Source organism: Hemitrygon akajei, chromosome 32 (genome assembly GCF_048418815.1).
Source record: "Hemitrygon akajei chromosome 32, sHemAka1.3, whole genome shotgun sequence".
Lineage (NCBI taxonomy): Eukaryota > Metazoa > Chordata > Chondrichthyes > Myliobatiformes > Dasyatidae > Hemitrygon > Hemitrygon akajei.
Window position 1 is genome coordinate 24434707 of NC_133155.1, and position 19896 is coordinate 24454602.

Sequence of the window (19896 nt, forward strand, 5' to 3'; positions counted from 1 at the left end):
TGGGGTTCTAACGTTTAACTGTCATTCATTCTTTGGGGCATTCCTCTGTTTTCATGGATGGTTGCGAAGAAAAAGCATTTCACTATGTATTTTGTATACATTTCTCTGACATTAAATGTACCTTTGAAAGCTTTGAAACTTACTTAGCTTTATTCTGGTCTTAGACATAATTCCCCATTGGGCCAAAATCTGATGGATTGTTGGTTTTTGGTAATGCTGGAGATTGACTGTGCAAATTAATCGGATTTCTCTTCTCCCTTCTCTCATCTTAGTGGCTCCTCCTGTGGTGTATATGTTTGTCTTTCAGTTGGTGAGGTGAATTTGTGGTGTACTGCACACACACCATGAAACCTTAAAGTGACGATAGATATTGTTTTAGAAAGAATGGGATGCTCCCAGTGCAATTTTGTTGCTCAGACACAGTTAACAAGATGTACTGGACTCATGAAAGCATATCCACCTGATTGTTTGTTCTCAATTTCTAGCATTTCCATTCCTCTATTTAATTTTATCTTTATTTTATGTTGAAGATATTTACTTAGTCTGAAAATACCAGAAGGTCAGGCAGGACTTTCAAAGAGAAATAGGATCCAAACTCATGATCGGAACTGGCAAAATGCAAAAAGAAGGCATGTTTGAAATTACAGAGAAGGGAAGTGGTGGAGAGGGCAGGGAATATCTGTATAGGGTGGAGACAAGATTGTTCAAAGCAACACAAAAGGTGTTGATACGTCTACAAGAGGATAATTATTAATCACCAGTGACCTGTTTAGAGCAAAATAAAGTGTCATGAATGGGATTACTTTTAATTTCTCATCTGAACAATAGAGAAAAAGTTTCATTGAACAGAAATGGAATCCTGTTCTAAAGATCATTTGATGAGAGTTCTGAACCTCACCCAGAAATGAAATGCTTATTATTATTTCATTGTAATTATAGTCGATTCCAGTTAATTGGGACACACCGGGACCAGTACATTTTGGCCTAAATAAGCAGCTGCCCCAATTAGCCAAAGTTTCATGGAAATAGTTCAAAAGTTAGACCAGGAAATTAGACGGGGGAGATCCAGTGGATGTAGTGTACCTCGATTTTCAGAAGGCATTTGATAAGGTCCCGCATAGGAGATTGGTGGGTAAAATCAAAGCTCAGGGCATCGGGGGGGGGAAGACATTGACATGGATAGAAAACTGGTTGGCAGATAGAAAGCAAAGTGTAGCAGTGAATGGGTGTTTCTTGGAATGGCAGGTGGTGACTAGTGGGGTGCCACAGGGCTCGGTATTGGGACCACAGCTGTTTACAATTTACGTCAACGATTTGGATGAAGGCATTGAAAATAACATCAGCAAATTTGCTGATGATACTAAGCTGGGTGGCAGTGTGACATGTGATGAGGATGTTAGGAGAATTCAGGGTGACTTGGATAGGCTGGGTGAGTGGGCAGATACTTGGCAGATGATGTTTAATGTGAATAAGTGTGAGGTTATCCACTTTGGGAGTCATCAGTCACTGAAGGTCAATGAGCAAGTGCAGCAGGCAGTGAAGAAGGCTAATGGAATGTTGACCTTTATTACAAAGGGAATTGAGTACAAGAGCAAGGAAATCCTCTGGCATTTGTACAGAGCCCTGGTGAGACCACACCTGGAGTATTGTGTACAGTTTTGGTCTCCAGGGTTAAGGAAGGACATACTGGCTGTAGAGGAAGTGCAGCGTAGATTCATGAGGTTAATTCCTGGGATGTCTGGACTGTCTTACGCAGAGAGGTTAGAGAGTCTGGGCTTGTACACGCTGGAATTAAGGAGATTGAGAGGGGATCTGATTGAAACATATAAGATTATTAAGGGATTGGACAAGATAGAGGCAGGAAATATGTTCCAGATGCTGGGAGAGTCCAGTACCAGAGGGCATGGTTTGAGAATAAGGGGTAGGTCATTTAAGACAGAGTTAAGGAAGAACTTCTTCTCCCAGAGAGTTGTGGGGGTCTGGAACGCACTGCCTTGGAAGGTAGTGGAGGCCAATTCTCTGGATGCTTTCAAGAAGGAGCTAGATAGGTATCTTATGGATAGGGGAATCAAGGGATATGGGGACAAGGCAGGAACTGGGTATTGATCGTAGTTGATCAGCCATGATCTCAAAATGGTGGTGCAGGCTCAAGGGGCCGAATGGTCTACTTCTGCACCTATTGTCTATTGTCTATTGTGTATTGTCTAAAAGTTATAAAAAAGAGTAACTGCCATTTAACTGAGTAACAGATTATGTATTTAAATGAAATACAGAACAAATTATAACATTACCAAAACTACTACACTACTATAAAACTGTGTATTAGTTTCTAATAGTTATCAACAGAGGAATTTATTCAGTATTAGCTGACATGCTCTTTTGATTGGCTGTACATGAAGAAAATCAGTGCAGACACCTCGTGCAGGTAGTGGACTGCTTTCTTTTTTTTAAATTTTTTTAATTAGTTTTCAAAACATTTTACAAAATTAAAAACCCCAAATCCCAATGAGGAGCATTAATACAGTGCAAGATTAGGCATACAATAACAATATGCTACAAAGGAAGAGAATTTAACAAAAAAAGCACCTAAATTAAAGACAAGTGAGCTTAGCGTCCTCCCCAAGCCCCACAACACAAGAAAAAAACAATAACAACTCCAGACCAACCACCACACAGTATAAAGAGTATAAGTCCGGACAGTCAAACTCCCAGACTGTGAATACACTTAGCAACAGAGGATAATAATGCCTACTACCAGAAAAAAAAAGGGAGCTGAAAGCAAGGGACTGAAAAGAAAAAAAAAGAAAAAAAAACCCTAGTCAAGAGGAAGGTTATGAAAGTACTCGATAAAAGGTCCCCAGACCTTATGGATCTTTAGATCCGAATTAAGAACCGATTGAATAGCTAAGGCAGATTTAGTAGGTGATCTGGTAACAGAGGACGATCGGTCCAGTTTAGGATCCAACCAACAGTTGAAATCACCACCCAATATAAGAGAGTATGAGTTTAAGTCTGGTAGTGAGGAAAAAAACCGTTCAAAAAAGTTAACATCATCAAAGTTGGGGGCATACAGGTTTGCTAGTGCAACTTTAGTGTTATATAGTTTACCAGAAACAATAATAAAACGGCCATTTGTATCAGATATTTTATTATGGAGTTCAAAAGGAATATTTGAATTAATAAGAATGGAAACTCCCCTAGCTTTAGCGGCAAAGGATGAATGAAAATGCTGACCCGCCCACTTTGACAGAAGCCGGGAGTTATCAAAACAACGAATATGAGTTTCTTGAAGGAAAGCAATGTCAGCTTTGAGTTGTTTGATATGTGAGAATACCTTCCTCCTTTTAACAGGGTGGTTCAGTCCCTTTACATTCCAGCTCACGAATTTAAGTGCACTAGCCATTATCAATTACTAATGCATAAAAGGCAGCAGGCATATAAAAAGTCAAGCAGTACAATAGCAGTCTGGGAGCAGAGATGTAAACATAGATTCGTAAGGTCAAAATATAAAAACATGTCCTAAGCAATAAAGAGATGTTGGAACTGGAAAATCTACCCCACCCGCACAACCCAAAACTAGACGGCTACCAAAACAAGTAGCTAGCTCTACCAAAAAAATTAACCCAAATACAACTTCCAGATCTGTGTCATTAACAACATTTCCGTATAAATATTATAGCAAATAGTAACTAGTTTATGCACTAGAAAACATAACTACGGATTAGAACACCTTCTGCAGAAATATACAACTTAATACAGAGAAAATCGGAAGAAAACCAAAACTAACCTACCCGCGAAACATTATAGAAGAATAAAGTAAGAGAAAGGGGAAAAAAAAGGTAAGAAGGAAAAAGAAAAAAAAGAGGAAGGGGAAAGTTGTAAATTCAAGATAAGTGCTTATCAACCATTTACAGAGAAGGGAGAAAAAAATTCAGAGATTAGAAAAAAGGGGTGAAGAAAAGAAAAAGATAAAATAAATAAATATTTAAAACAAAGGAAAAATAAATCAGCAGTTGAACTGTGAACCGACAAACAGGGAGGCCTTCACTAAAGACTTCGAACCTCCAAAACAAGTTAGAGTTAGTTGCAGAACTCTGTAGGTAATGTTATACAAGAATAAAAATAGATTACACACACACCAAATCCCGGGAGAGATTGTCAACAGCCCTTAAAGTTTGTGGACTGCTTTCAAATGGTGCTTTTGAGGGTTGCAACCCCCTAATCTTCATTTTAATTGTAACATTCAAGATGACTCTCGATACCTTTAAAATTTTTCATATTACTACTCCTGGCTGTTGCTGGCATCTCAAAGCCAAATGGTTGGAACTGGAGTGAGTAAAACAGTTCTGAATTGTCTTACCGTTTATCACTTGCCAACTATGAATGACAAAAAGCTTTGCTTATTGATCACAAACAGGCAAGTGATGCTACTTACAGCTGTTTGCTTTAAGCATGCTGCTGTGTCTAATGGCCACATAACATGCACGTGATGGATGCTAGTTAGAAAAAGTTCAGCAGCAGGCTCCTGCCCCAATTAAGCAGCATTGTGTCCTAAAAAAGAATCTTGGCTATTTTCTCAATTTTATTTTGTTCATTTAGAATTGGCCCAAATAAGCAACTGCCCTAATTAACTGATAGCCCAATTAACCAGAATCTCTCCTTCCAATGTAAAAAATACCTTCTGAATTTCCTTTGTTACTGTCGGGTCTAAAATTGAAAAGCACTTCATTGGCTTTAGAGTGTTTAGGTAGATCTTGAAGCTCTGTTGGTACTTTTACATTGAAATATTTTCCTTTCTCTTTTTCTCTTTCTCTTCCTATTTTTTTCCTATCCGTACATTTCCCCCCTCTCACAGTTTAGCACCATTCTATTTCTCTTTAGATAGTTACTGTGGTTTGCTTTTGTTTGACCTATTACTGTCAAAAAACAAATCCCAGGGTTGCCAGTTCTTTGCCAATTATAGAATACAAGTGCAGTGTGGTTGGATCTAAGTGAAGAGCTTTTTATTAGACTCCATTCTTACTGTGGATTGTCATTAAAAGATCATATGCACTGATATACCCTTAGAAAATATACAAATATGCTTATTGAAATTATGGTGCCTGCAGGACTTCACCATTCTGTCTGAATCTTTTATTAAGGTACACAGGGACCAAATCAAATTGCCTTCCTGATCAATCTTGCTAAATAAGACAGTACCTTGAGTACCACATTTAAGCAAAGGGTAGCACCCAACTCAGAGTATAAATTTGATGAGTGTGTGTAATTCCATCATTAAGATCTACCCCAACGGCTGAAGGATAAGATGATGCAGTTGTGGGAAGACCAGATCTACACTAATCTTGGAGGAGCTCTCAAGCTGAAGGCCGCTGAGTATTGCAAGTGGGCAGTTAGGCATGTGTGTGATAGGGATAGAGGCTGAGTAGCCTGACAATCCGAATCAGTTGTTTAATGGTGGCCCTACCTGCTGGAGCTCACAAAGATGTGAAGGATGGAGGACTGCTGGTAGCCATGGTCTCATGAGAAACTGGTTCAAGGAAACTTGAACTATTGCACTTTGGAAGGGAAAACCAAGGTAGAACATACAAGGTAAATGGTAGGGCACTGAGGAGTGCAGTAGAACAGAGATTATCTCGGAATACAGATACAAAATTTCCTAAAACTGGCATCACAGGTAGATAGGGTAGTAAAGAGAGCTTTTGGTACATTGGCCTTTATAAATCAAAGTATTGAGTATAAGAGTTGGAATGTTATGTTGAGGCTGTGTAAGGCATTGGTGAGGTCGACTTGGGAGTATTGTGTGCAGTTTTGGTCACCAAATTACAGGAAGGATATTAATAAGGTTGAAAGGGTACAGAGAAGGTTTACAAGGATGTTGCCGGGACTTGAGAAACGGAGTTACAGAGAAAGGTTGAATAGGTTAGGACTGTATTCCCTGGAGCGTAGAAGAATGAGGGGAGACTTGATAGAGGTATATAAAATTACGATGGGTATAGATAGAGTGAATGCAAGCAGGCTTTTTCCACTGAGGCTAGGGGAGAAAAAAAACAGAGGACATGGGTTAAGGGTGAAGGGGGAAAAGTTTAAAGGGAACATGGGGGGGGGCTTCTTCACACAGAGTGGTGGGAGTGTGGAATGAGCTGCCAGATGAAGTGGTAAATGCAGGCTCACCTTTAACATTTAAGAAAAACTTGGACAGGTATATGGATGAGAGATGTATGGAGCGATATGGCCCAGGTGCAGGTCAGTGGGACTAGGCAGAAAAATGGTTCGGCACAGCCAAGGAGGGCCAAAAGGCCTGTTTCTGTGCTGTAATGTTCTATGGTTCTAACCCAGGGCCTGATCAGCATGTACCGTTTTGGTCACATGGTTTACTTGTGGAGACTTTCATACTGTATGATCCTAGACAACGAGCAGGGTATCAGCTCAACAGAGGCTTTAACCTCTGCTGCTTGTTAAGTGGCATTCTGGGTAAAGTACTGAAGATGCAATAAAAGGGCAGCTCTTGTGGCTAAAGGGAGGATCTAGCATCAAAGGGCAGAATGGTCACAGATGGATGAATGACGTAACTGCTTTGCGAGGAATTGTCACACCAGGATCTATCATCTTTGAGAACTTAAAATTGCAACAGAGCCTTTCCCATGGAGAAATTAATTGTATATTGCATAGAAATAATAACACAGAAGTTGGTTGCTTGTATTTATCTTCTGCAGGAGGAGTAGTCCGAATCCCTTGGAGAGCTCTTTTCGTACATCTGTTTATCAGTTCAATCAGAGCTATTCTTCGTATTAGAGGTTTTGGTGAGTAGGGATGTAGAGAAAATCAAAAATTAGAGAAATGTTCATGCATTTGCCCACCTGGAACTCCACTGTGTTCATTCAGCACTTCTTTTTAATATTACTTCTCTTCAGAATTCAAAGAAAGGCCCTTGGGTTGTTTTCAGGTTCTGATAAATATAAACGTGCTGTAAGGTTCCGCTCCTCCCCTTTCTTTTGTCAGAGTATTATTCAAAATATTCTTCCTACAACCATTCTCTTTCACTGAAACCGTCTGTCATTTGCTCAGAACCTACAGTGGCAGGAACTTCATTTACAGCAATGAATCATAGCTTCAAGACTTAACAAAATCTATATCCAGTGAAGTGCTTTTGAACCTTAGATACCCAGAAGGGGTGTCAGGGCTAAGTTTCTTACTCAGAGAGTGGTGGATGACTGGAATACACTGCCTGGTATGGTGGTAGGGGCAAATACATTAGAGGCTTTTAGATAGACACATGGATGTAAGAAAGATGCGGGGGGGGGGGGGTGGGGGGGTGGTGGGACATGGACATTGTGTAGGGTTTTGGCCCAAAACGTCGACTGTACTTTTTTCTATTGATGCTGCCTGGCCTGCTGAATTCCTCCAGCATTTTGTGTTGCCAGCATCTGCAGATTTTCTCTAATTTGTGTAGGTAGGGTTTTTTTTTGAGTTTCCTTTTGGTTGGTTTGGCACAACATTTTAGGCCGAGGGGCCTGTTCGTGTGCTGTACTGTTTTATGTTCTGTATTCTTATATTGCTTTAATAGAAGAGGGTCAGCTGTTAATTTGTGAGTAGACTAACTGCAATGAGCTAAAAAAAAAAGTCTTATATGATCATAACAATGGGAAATAAAATAAATAAGATGCTTTCATAGCTATTTCATCATCTTCCATTTTGTTTCTAATACTCTTTGGGGCAACTCACTGAGGTGAGGGCAATACTATGTTCCTCTATTCAGGTGTAATGTGGCTCTGATTCCTTTGCTTAAGGTTTTGTAACTATTATATTTTTACCAAAATAAAAATAAAGCAGTGGATAAAACAGCTCGTACTTTTAGCAAAGCAGACCACTCCAGAAAAAAAAGCAGTAGGTCATATGATGAGGTTCATGAATCTGAAATGCAGCTCCTTTTGTACGTTTGTGAAAAAAATACATTCACATCATCAAAAGGCACTTACAAAAGTCATTGGCACCTTAAATATATATCTACACCAAAGAGAAACTATCATGGTGAGTGTATACCATTTTTGGAATTATTCTTGAGAAAACATTATCAGAAGACAGAAAACCCATTGGGGGAGCCTAGAACCATTGGATACAGCCTCAGAATAGAGGGACGTCCCAATACAATAGAGATAGGGAGGAATTTAAAAAAATTTAAAAGCTCTATAAAACTCTAGTTAGGCCACACTTGGAGTACTATGTCCAGTTCTGGTTGCCTCACTATAGGAAGGATGTGGAAGCATTGGAAAGGGTGCAGAGGAGATTTACTAGGATGCTGCCTGGTTTAGAGAGTATGGATTATGATCAGAGATTAAGGGAGCTAAGGCTTTACTCTTTGGAGAGAAGGAGGATGAGAGGAGACATGATAGAGGTGTACAAGATATTAAGAGGAATAGACAGAGTGGACAGCCAGCACCTCTTCCCCAGGGCACCACTGCTCAGTACAAGAGGACATGGCTTTAAGGTAAGGGGAGGGAAGTTTAAGGGGGATATTAGAGGAAGGTTTTTCACTCAGAGAGTGGTTGATGCGTGGAATGCACTGCCTGAGTCAGTGGTGGAGGCAGATACACTAGTGAAATTTAAGACACTACTAGACAGGTATATGTAGGAATTTAAGGTGGGGGGTTATATGGGAGGCAGGGTTTGAGGGTCGGCACAACTTTGTGGGCCGAAGGGCCTGTAGTGCGCTGTACTATTCTATGTTCTATGTTTAATTTCTGAAGCCAGAGGGTAGTGATTCTGTGGAATTCATTGCCACAGACTGCTGTGAAGTCCAAGTCATTGGGTATGTTTAAAACAAAGACTAGTAGATTCTTGATTAGTAAAGGCATCAAAGATTACGGGGAGGAGACAGGAAAATGCTGTTGAGAGGCATAATAAATCAGCTATGATAGAATGGTAGACCAGAGCTGATGGACTGAATGGCCTAGTTCTGCTCCTCTGTCTATGTATATCTGCGGCCTCATGGTCTAAAACCCCTTTGGTTCAGGGACCAAACCTGTCTGTACTGTGGACAAAGATTTTTTAAAGATATAATCTAAGGGAAATCTAAACATTTGCCTAAATATTTCTTAGAAGTCCATAAGAAATTTTTACCTTCTGCTGACATTGAGAAGTAAGAGAGTATACTCATAGCCCTGCTATTAGCACCAGGGGCAAAGAAACATAATCTGTCTCTAACTACCACTAAATGTCAGAGCTATGCCTTTTTGTTCTACCCATACCTCCCACACTTTTTCTGCAGTTGAAAATTAATATTTCTCTCTTTCCCATTTCTGACGAAGGGCCTCGAACCTGAGGGGTTAACCCCTGTTTCTCTTTCCACAGATGCTGCCTGGCCTGTTGCTTGTTTCCAACATTTTCTGTTTTAAGCCAAGCTCTTGCCGGTGGTAGTGGGATTTCTCTTCATGTTAGTAGGTAATGATCTCCCTGTGCCGGAACAACAACCAGCAAGTAATTTTAAGTGAGCAGCACCAAACTTGGCATGTTTACTGTCAGCCTTGTTTGCAGTGGTTGGGCTCTCCAGACAACACCTAGACAGTGCCTGGAGAGTACTTTTCAATACCCAAAATGTCACTGACTTCATGAGTGTTACCATCATCTCTGTCTAAAGCTTGAGCGGACTTGGTATTTTCTCCTTGGAGCGACGGAGGATGAGAGGTGACCAGATAGAGGTGTATAAGCTGACGAGGGGCATTGATCGTGTGGATAGCCAGAGGCTTTTTCCCAGCCATGTGAAATGGCTAACACGAGGGGGCATAGTTTTAAGGTTCCTGGAAACAGATACCGAGGGGATGTCAGGGGTAAGTTTTTCACATAGAGAATGGTGGGTACGTGGAATGCACTGCCGATGGTGGTGGTGGAGCCGAATGCAATAGGGTCTTTTAAGATACTCTTAGATAGGTACATGGAGCTTAGAAAAATAGAGGGCTATGTGGTAGGGAAATTCTAGGCAGTTTCCAGACTAAGTTACATGGTCGGCATAACATTGTGGGCCAAAGGGCCTTTAATGTGCTGTAGATTTCTATGTTCTATGTTCTAATATCTTAATGAATGAATTAAATATGCTGCCGAAAAAAATAATGATTACATAAGGGACTGCAGACAGAACATAGAACATTGAACTTTACAGCACAGTGCAGATCCTTCTGTCCACGATGTTGTGCTAGCCTTAAAACCTACTCCAGGACCAATCTAACCCTTCCCTCTCCCATAGCCTTCCATTTTTCTATCATTCATGCGCCTGTCGAGGAGTCTGTTAAATATTTGTAACGTATTTGCCTCTACCACTACCCCTGGCAGTGCGTTCCACTCTCTGAATGAACAAAATTAGCTCATGCCTTCTTCCAATCACCTTAAAATACCTTGTCATTTTAGCCACTTCTGCTCTAGGAAGAAGTTCCAGAAGAGCCTCTTATCATCTTGTGCACCCAGCTTAGAATGTGAACTTGTTATAGAGTGACATAGGCCCTTCACACACAAAGTCCATGTTGAACATCAAACATTCATCTCCACTAATCCTCCACTATTCCCCTTTACTCTTCCTCAGTTCCATCAACCACCTCCAGATTCTACCAGTCACCTACACAATAGGAGCAACTGAAGTTCCAACCTGCATGTTTCCTCCCACGGTCCAAAGACGTACTGGTTAGCAGGCAAATTGGTCATTGTTAATTGTCCTGCAATTAGGCTAGTGTTAAAATAGGTGGGTTGCTGGGCAAAAAGGGATTGCTCCTCGCTGTATCTCTAAATAAATAAATAAATATGTCTTTGGGATGTGGCAGGAGACCAGAAAAAGCCCATGCAGTCACAGGGAAAGTGTGAAATCTCGTTACTGATAATACTGGAGGTCAGGATTGAACCAAGATCACTGGAGCTGTAAGACAGAAAATCTACTAAATGATGCTGCTTCTCTTTGTGTGGAGAAATTTCTCTGTGCTGCCTCTTCAGTTCATGGTGTCTCAAGCTGAATCAGCATCTTATCCTCTCAAATTTTATTATGGAATAGAAAAAAAATGAATAATGAACTTTAGGTCTGGTATAAACAGAATAAGAAAACCAATTTTGCCATGTACACATCCTGTTAATTGAAATTCTTTTTGTTATACTGAACTGAATGATTTATATATTCTGACCAATTATTTCCTTTGTTTTGTTTTGTCCAAGCAGCAAGCCCAGCCAAGGCATTTTTGTCAATTTTAGCAAAATATTGATGATCCTCGAGTGAAGATGGTTAATTAAAAGGAAAAGGATTCTACCTATTTAGCTATCAGAAGGAACATTACATCAATAACGATAAAAAGAATCCAGCCACTATCCAATTCAGGTGATGAGATGTGGTGGCCAACTCTGCAAAATGCTCCTGAACCATTCATCATATTGGTTCCATGAATTCCAACTTCCTTTATAACAGGGAATGTATCTGTTTGTACTTGTTTTTAAAAATCAACTCTGATATGTTGTCTCCACTGTTAACGAGTGTGTAGCTTCTAAATTGATAGTATTCTCTACTTCTGTCTTTTCTGTTGGAATGTATCTTTGTTCAAAATCTTATGCATAGTACACCGTGTGGGATTGTGACTTCATCTCACACATGAGGCTCAGCACCGGACTGTCAGACTACACTTTAATTTGATCAGATTGACAGTATTTCCAGCTTCTGCAGACTCTTGTGCTTTTGATTGACTTCTTCACTGTGACGTCTCTTCAAAGGAAGCCTACCCTGAAGAAGCTTAAATCTTCTCTTCGATGAGACCCTCTCTCACTGCTCCCCCTCTGTGATCTCTGCTGCTCTCCGACTCTTCAACCATGTGCTCCCCTAGACTTGCTACGACAGCCTTTCTCCTCTGGTCCACTCTCCTCTCCTATCAGATTCTTTCTTCTCCTTGATCTTTCCCACCCACCTGGCTTCACCTATCACCTTCCAGCTAGCCTCTTTCCCCACCTTTTTACTCTGGCACCCCATTTCCTTCTCAGTCCCGAAGAAGGGTCTCAGCCTGAAATGTCTGCTGTTTATTCTTTTCCATAAATGCTGTCTGATCTGCTGATTTCCTTCAGTGTTCTGTGTGTGTTGCTTTGGAGAATGATGACTTTAGTGACAGGATAAACTGAATGGTGGTGTTGTAGTGTAGATCCAACTGATGGATGAGGTTACCAGCGTGGTGCACCAGAAGAATTTCATACAGAGTGAACCAAAATTATCTTGTGAAAGAAGGTTTGCAAATAATATTTTTCTCTGTCTGCAAAGTGTTTCATAGTCAACAATTTATGTAAATTTTGAATATTAATATTAATGTCATTTTCCAGGAGGCTGTAACACTTCTCTGACATTTACTTCTCTCTCCTTTTGGTCCTAATTTATATTTCATGCGATATAGGTATGTGCTCTAACTTCATTCCTGTTAACCAAAAATGATAGTCGTATGACGTCAGTAATGGGATGAGAACCTAAGAACAATGGAAGCAGGTGCATGTGTGGACTGATTGGCTCCTGGAGTCTGCTTCACCATCTAATAAAATCATGACCAACCTAATATCACTTTCCCATTCTCCTCGACTCCCCAGTGAAGAAGAAATGCATTTCCAAAACTCCCCCAAAAACAATGCTATTTCAGCAGATCTGCACCCACAGAACATAGCGCTGAACCAAGCCTAGCCATTTCAACGCAGACCGTTGGGATGATTGTGCAGCTCTGTGGAATAGTTACTTGCATATCCTGTACAGACTTACCTGAGTCACTGGGGAAATTCATAGCCCGGAAAGGAAATTGTGTGCAGTTGTTCCTTAGAGAATGTGAGAAGCTTGTAAAAGGGCAAATTCCACAGTGCTGCATTCAGATCTAATGTGTGGAATTCATGGCACAGCAACCAGTTATTCAGGCTATTAAATTCCCCCCATTGTCTATGCTCAATGTAAGAGTATTTCCACCTCAGAATTTCTCAAGCCTCAAATTTTACCAACATATCTTCTTTTCTTATTTCTCCCTTTACGTTTATTCTGCTGATTCTAGTACCATTCACAAGTTTGACATTCTAATCACTAATGACATATCTCCTGAATTCCATGTTGATTTTTTATATATGTGTCCTTTAGTCTTATCCTACCTTGCATGCATGCAGTCTTCAATTTGCTGTAGGTATTATCAGGGTGTGGCTTACTCGTCTCTTGCTCGAAGAAATATTCCACTATTTGATCTTTTCAGATATGTGCAACTTTGTATTGATGCTATTATTCCACTCATGTTTCGCACCAAATCATTGAACAGTATAGTACAGGGACAGGCTATGTGGCCTACAATGTTGTGCCGAAGCAGCTAAAAAGCAAATCAAAATACCCAAACACTAATCCCTCCTACCTACACCATGTCCATATCCATCCATCTTCCTTACATCCATGTGCCTATCCAAATGTCTCTTAAAAAGCCTCCATATATTTGCCTCTACCACCATACCAGGCAGCAGATTCCAGGTATCCACAACTCTCGGAGTAAAAAAAGTTACCCCTCACAGCCCCTTTGAACCTATCCCCTCTCACCTTCATTTCATGCCCCCTGCTGTTAGACATTTCAACCCTGGGAAAGAGATACTCTCTGTCCACTCTGTCTGTGCCTCTCATAATCTTACAAACCTCTACCAGATCTCCCCTCAGCTTCCAGTGCTCCAGAAATAACGACCCAAATTTATCCAGCCTCTTGTGATAGCTCATGCCTTCTAAACCAGACAGCATCCTGGCAAACCTCTTCGGCACCCTCTCCAAAGCCTCCACACCTTCCTAAATATATATCCTTTATATATTATAGATAGATAGTTTATTGATCCCAAAAGAAACTAGTGTCACAGTAGCATTAAAGTGCACAGATATACAACTATTAGAAGAATTACTGTAAATCTACCCTTTATAGTTTTATGAGTAGTCTTCAAATGTATAGTTTGATTTTATTCTGAATCACTTAATTAAGTTCTGAAACAAATTCTAATGATTTTTTGTCTGTACCCTCAAAGATCCTTAAGATTTTATTGAGGATTTATGGCCTTTATTCTTCCTGTCAAATATATCAATATGCAGTATATAGTGAGACTTTATAGCAATGTGAAAGCAACTCTTAAAGGAAGTAGTGTGATATTTACAAGAAGTGCATCCTTCTTACTGGAAATGTGTGCTCAGTGTAGGACTGATACACAATAAACATTTATATGTATTTGCTTTTAACGGCTCACTCTTTCCAAGGAAGTAGCGGGATGCATGAAATCAAACATCATGAGCCAAACTCGAGAGGAGTGCATCTCCCTTTGTGTGACAAAATATTTTATGACTGAGTTAACCAAATTAAGTCAAATAACTGGTCATCACTTAATAAAATTTAAAGTGTTAGTTTTGATTTCCCATGCGGACAAATTTAATGACAGTGAATTAGAACAGTAAATATTAAAATATATATATCAAAAACTTATTATCAAAGTAACACTTTATACATTTTTAGTTTTTCATCAAGTGGTAGCTTGCAAATAAACAGATTTTTAATGGACTTTAAGTGATTTATTTGACTTATGTAGTTCTACTTGTCTTGGTTCTATTTGATACACTGCATGTTCTTCTGCAATAGATCATAAACACCCTATAAGAAAGGACTTGCAAAAACTGAGATGTGATGAAGATTGTCCAAATATCCAGAAACAATTAGCAGAGTGTAGGTTGTCCCATGAAGTAGGTGCAATATTCTTGCATGTGGAGATAATTTTTACACATTACTGTTAAGAGAGAAGGAAGTAGGCTTCCCACTTGTGTGCCAGGTATCTATGAGTTGGAAAGTCATAAGAGGTAGATTGTAGAGGTGATAACACAGAGAGAAGTATGATCAGAAGTCTTTAATAATTAATAAGACTTCTTTGATCAATCTCATAAAGAGAGGACCTCAAAGCATGAGGTAAGTCTAAATGAAGCAACAGATGCCCTGTTATGGCAACTTGTTATTCCGTCATTTATTGAAGTACAGCAATAACACCATAGGGTGGAGTAAGAGGAAACAATTTTAATCTGTACTTCACACAGCTCTGGTGTAGAATGCTCCCGCAGAGCATTACCAGGGTCTTACAAAGCATATACTTCAGACCGAAGTGGTGCTACACTGAAATTGCTCAGTGGAAGATTTTATGGTAATGAAATATATTGCTATGTGATTGTATGATACCATTTCAGAAAGAATGCTGACCCTATACACTCAATAAGGCTATCAAACATTTTTTGCTAAAATAGGATAGGTCATGATTGTTCCTTTAGCAAGAAAAATTCCAGAAGTCCTTGGTGGGATTGTTCCCAGGTAAGGTTCAATTAACCTGAACAGCGATGAGCAACCTATGCCTGCAGCTGTTCCCCAAATCTGCATTGTCTGTCACATGCACCCTTTCTTTGTATATAACTGGCAGAGTCATTCTGCTAAGGACAAGTTGGGGGTTGTGCCACATTGCTACCATTATTTCAGTACACTTGCTCACTGCAGTGGTAAAAAGGTGAGCTGGGGGAAGAATCAGAGGCAGTAGTAAGAAGAAGGGTGAGAAGAATCAATGGGGTGGTGAGTGTAGAGCACGATGTCCAAAGCAACATTGTTTTTCAATATTTATCCATATTTCAAGAGCTGGACATGGCTGGTGAAGATGACAATTATTGCCCTAGAATGTAATGGCTTGCTAAGTATGTTATTCAGGAGTCAATCACATTGGTGGGACAAGGGTCATGTATTGAACAGTCAGACAAGGATGAACAATTTTCTCTACTTAAGGAATTTAGTAAATGAGGTGGATTTATACAACAATGCTTCAGTTTTTTTTGCCATCATCATTACTACTGGCAGCATGGTAGCGTAGTGGTTAGTGTAATGATATTACAGTGCCTGCGATCACTGATTGGGGTTCAATTCCCGCTAATGTATGTAAGGAGTTTGTATATTCATCCCGTGAGTTTCCTCCCACATTCCAAAGATTTACAGTTAGGATTACTGACACCTACACAATCCTCACTGATCTAATTTTATCCAAACTACGTGTTTCACTGCATGTTTCACTGTTTTGATTTTTTTGTACTGTACCTCCCGCTGCATCTGGGTCCTTGAATTCCTCATCAGTAGACCGCAGGCAGTGCGATCGGAAATAACATCTTCTCCCTGCTGAAAATCCTCGCTGCTTAGCCCACTGCTCCATTCTCTCTATGCCTATGTCTGTGAGGCTGGGCACAACTCAAACACCATCTATAAATTTGCCAATGACACAGCTGTTGTTGGCAGAATTTCAGAAGGTGACCAGAAGATGAACAGGAGTGAGGTAGTCCAGCTAGTTGGTGATGTCATAATAGCAACCTTGCCCTCAGCATCAGTAAGACCAAGGAACTGATTGTGAACTTCAGGGAGATCAGGGAAACACACATCAGTCTTCTACCTCTCTGAAGATCTATCCTGAGGCCAACATATTGATGCAATTACAAAGAAGGCAAGTTAGTGGCTATATTTCATTAGGAGTTTTGAGGAGGTTTTTTTATGTCTCTAAAGACTGTAGCAAATTTCTCCAGATGTACCATGGAGAGCATCTTAAATGGTTGTATTCTAATGCAATGGAATTTGGCAATAGGTTCAATAGGTACATTTAATGCCAGAGAAATGAATACAATATACATCCTGAAATTATTTTTCTTTGCAATCATCCACGAAAACAGAGAATTGCCCCAAAGAATGAATGACAGTTAAAATGTTAGAACCCCAAAGCCGCCCCCATCTCCCCCTCCCACACACAAGCAGCAGCAAGGCAACGACCCCCCCACCAGCAAAAAAAGCATCGGTGACCCCCAGCGAGCACTCACGTGTGCAGCAAAGCATCAATAAAGACATTGACTTGCAGTATCCTGAAGACTACTCGTTCACCTGGTATTCAACATACCACAGGCTCTCTCTCATATGGAACAGAAGCAGGCCCTTTGGCCATTCTCGTCCATGCTAACCAAGCTGCCTTCCCGAGCTAGTCCTATTTGCCTGCATTTGCCCAGTATCCCTGTGAATGTTTCCTATCCACGTACTGGTCCAAATGTTTTTGAAGATTGCAACTGCACTGGGCTCTACCATGTCCTCTTGCGTCTGGGCCTATAAATGAAAGCAATATGATTCCGTTTCTAGTCTGCATTGTCCACATGCTATCGATGGATGAACTTGAAGAGCAGGGGCCCAGGATGAGTGACTTCCTGCCTATTGTTGACATGACTAATTCACTTATGCTATCCTTATTGGCTGTCTGGCTGAGCTCAGTCAACCAGCTTAGTTCCAGTGCAGAATGAGGAACTGCTCATCCTCCAGAATGTGGTTTAGTTTACACAGGAAGGTGAAGTCATGAACTCAACCAAAGGACAAGCCACAGCACAAATCCCGATTTTAAAAGATCTATTTTATTCTCTTGTAAACATGAGGGTAATGCCATTCCCTGAAGGCTTCTAAGTATTAATGTCATGAAACTGGACTTCACCGACGTGGAGAAACCCCGAAGAACTGTAAAGTGGCAAGGTCGCTAAGGTAGCGTTCTAACAGGAGTTTGTTTGTTCTCCCTGTGGGTTTCCTCTAGGTGCTCTGGTTTCCTCCCACATTTACAGTTAGGGTTAGTGATTTCTGGGCAGTTATGTGGTCATGTTTTGTGATGCCTGAAACTACTCAAAAAAAAACATAGGAACGCGGGGTAACGTGTCTACTTAGTTTCGTTTCTTTAGTACGAAGTGGTGGTGTAATGACGTATGGCATTCACGTACTTCTTAAATATAGCCCATATTGAATTATGTGAACAAAGAATGCCTATTCAGATGATATATTTACAGTATTACTCAAATATTGCTGAAATATTAAATACACTACACATCTCTGCTTAGCTATAAACTCCAACTTGATATAGAATGCATCTTAACTTAAATATGTTACGTGTTACTCTCTAGTTATCTTATAAATGGTATACTCTATAATACAATTGCTACATAGACATCCACAGCATAGTAAATTTTAAATTGTCCCATTCAGGCCTATGGAGGAGTTCTTCATCTTGTGGGATAATGATGGGGCAAAGAGGGAGGGTTACTCTGCTAGGCTGCTGAGACTTCTGGCCCTGAAACAATTTTAGGTTCTGGGGCTTCCTCTGTGGTGGTTGTAGGTGTCGACTCTGGGGTGTCAGGAAGTGGTCCTGATAGCTGTGGACACCAACAATTGACCCTGCTTTCCTCAACTGATCAATGTGCTGTTTCCAGATGACATCAGATGCAATCTGGACTGTGTAGAAGAGTGGCCCAGTTCTGTCCTTAATTTTTAAAGTACTCATTTTTGATCCTTGTAGTCCCTTGCCAGGACTGCTTGCCCAGGAGTGAAACATCAAAGCTCCTTGTTTGAGGAGCCCTCAGTCTGACTCATCTGTTTCTCCTGTATATTCCTCGGACTGGGTTTGAGTGCAAGGGATGGCCCAACAACAGCACAGCTGGCGAGTTGTTGGTTGTGGTGTGTGCTATATTGTGATACGGAAGGAGGATGTTGCTGAGCTTCTGACTCGGTGTCACTGTAGTCTTTTCTGCTGACATCGCTCGTAGTTCGTTCTTTAGACTCTGGGAAAACCTTTCTGCCAAGCCATTTGCAGCTGGATTCTACAGTACAGATGTAATCTGTCATATTCCTTTCATTTTCACCAAAGGCAACACCTGTCAAGGGCATGTTCATTCCAGCACTGGTAAAATAGAGGAACTGGAATTTCTGCTGAACATTCTAGCTATTTTGAGCGGCCATGTACAAGGAGTGATTGATATGTTCATGGCCTAAGGTAGAAGGAGTCAATTTTAGAAAACTTAGCACATTTATTTTTCAACATAGTCCTCTCCTACATTTACACACTTGGTCCAGCGGTTGTGGAGCATATGGATCTTGGACCTTCAGAAAGTTTCCTCAGCAGGGGTGACTGATAAGTTCACGGCCCAAGGTAGAAGGAGTCAATTTTAGAAAACCTAGCACATTTATTTTTCAACATAGTCCCCTCCTACACTTACACGCTTAGTCCAGCGGTCATGGAGCATACGGACCTTAGACCTCTGGAAAGTGTTCACAGTATGGGTGATTGATAAGTTCATGGCCTAATGTAGAAGGAGATGAGTTATACAGCTGTTGTTACATGCACATGCAGTTCAACTCTTTGAGTGATTATGCAGAAAGTTCGAAGTTAAAAACCCATCACCTTCTACCTTAGGCCACAAACTTATCAATCACCCCTCGGAGGCATGGTGTGGAGTCTTTACTGCTTTCCCTGTGGATCACCTCTGTTGTAACAGGGAGACTTTCAACTTGCGTTAGGCAGAATATGTTAAGAGGACTGTTGTCTTTTGTAAAATTTTCAGCTATTTCCTTTCCCAAAGGTAAATGGAACAAACCGCCAGCCTTTACATGATTAGTTGTCCCCTTGAAATTGTTCTTGTAATTGTGTCCTCCAAGGAACAGAGCCCATCTCAGCATTCCTGCTGCTGCTGTCTGTCAGTGGACCACACTTCCTATGAGGGTAAACACTCTCCTGTACAGGTAATGGTTGCAATGATTTACACCCAAACCAGACTGAAGACATCTTTGTTAATCTTTATATATTCGTTTTTCTGCATAGTTCAGGAAACGTAATGCACTTCCATCATTCTTAACATGTGACATATGACTGCACCTATACCATAATGCAGGACATCACAGACAAGCTTCACTGAATGATGTGGATCATAATGGGTGAGTACAGTGTATGATGTCACCATTCCCTTTACCTTTTGGAAAGCCACCTCACACTGTTTTGTCCATTGCCATTTCTTCCTGATCTATAGTAATGAGTTCAAAGGCTGGAGCA

At 40.5% G+C, this 19896-nt stretch overlaps 1 protein-coding gene across 4 annotated transcripts in view; it reads left to right on the forward strand.

The window, feature by feature from the left end:
- LOC140719829 (uncharacterized) overlaps positions 1 to 14546 on the forward strand; it is a 60000-nt gene extending 45454 nt beyond the window's left edge. For all 4 annotated transcript variants that reach the window (XM_073034755.1, XM_073034754.1, XM_073034757.1 and 1 more), the window contains one exon: positions 11191 to 14546. In XM_073034755.1, coding sequence (XP_072890856.1) covers positions 11191 to 11248 — 58 coding nt within the window. In that variant the 3' untranslated portion in view covers positions 11249 to 14546. The remainder of the gene's footprint in view (positions 1 to 11190) is intronic.
- The last annotated feature ends 5350 nt before the right edge of the window (positions 14547 to 19896 follow it).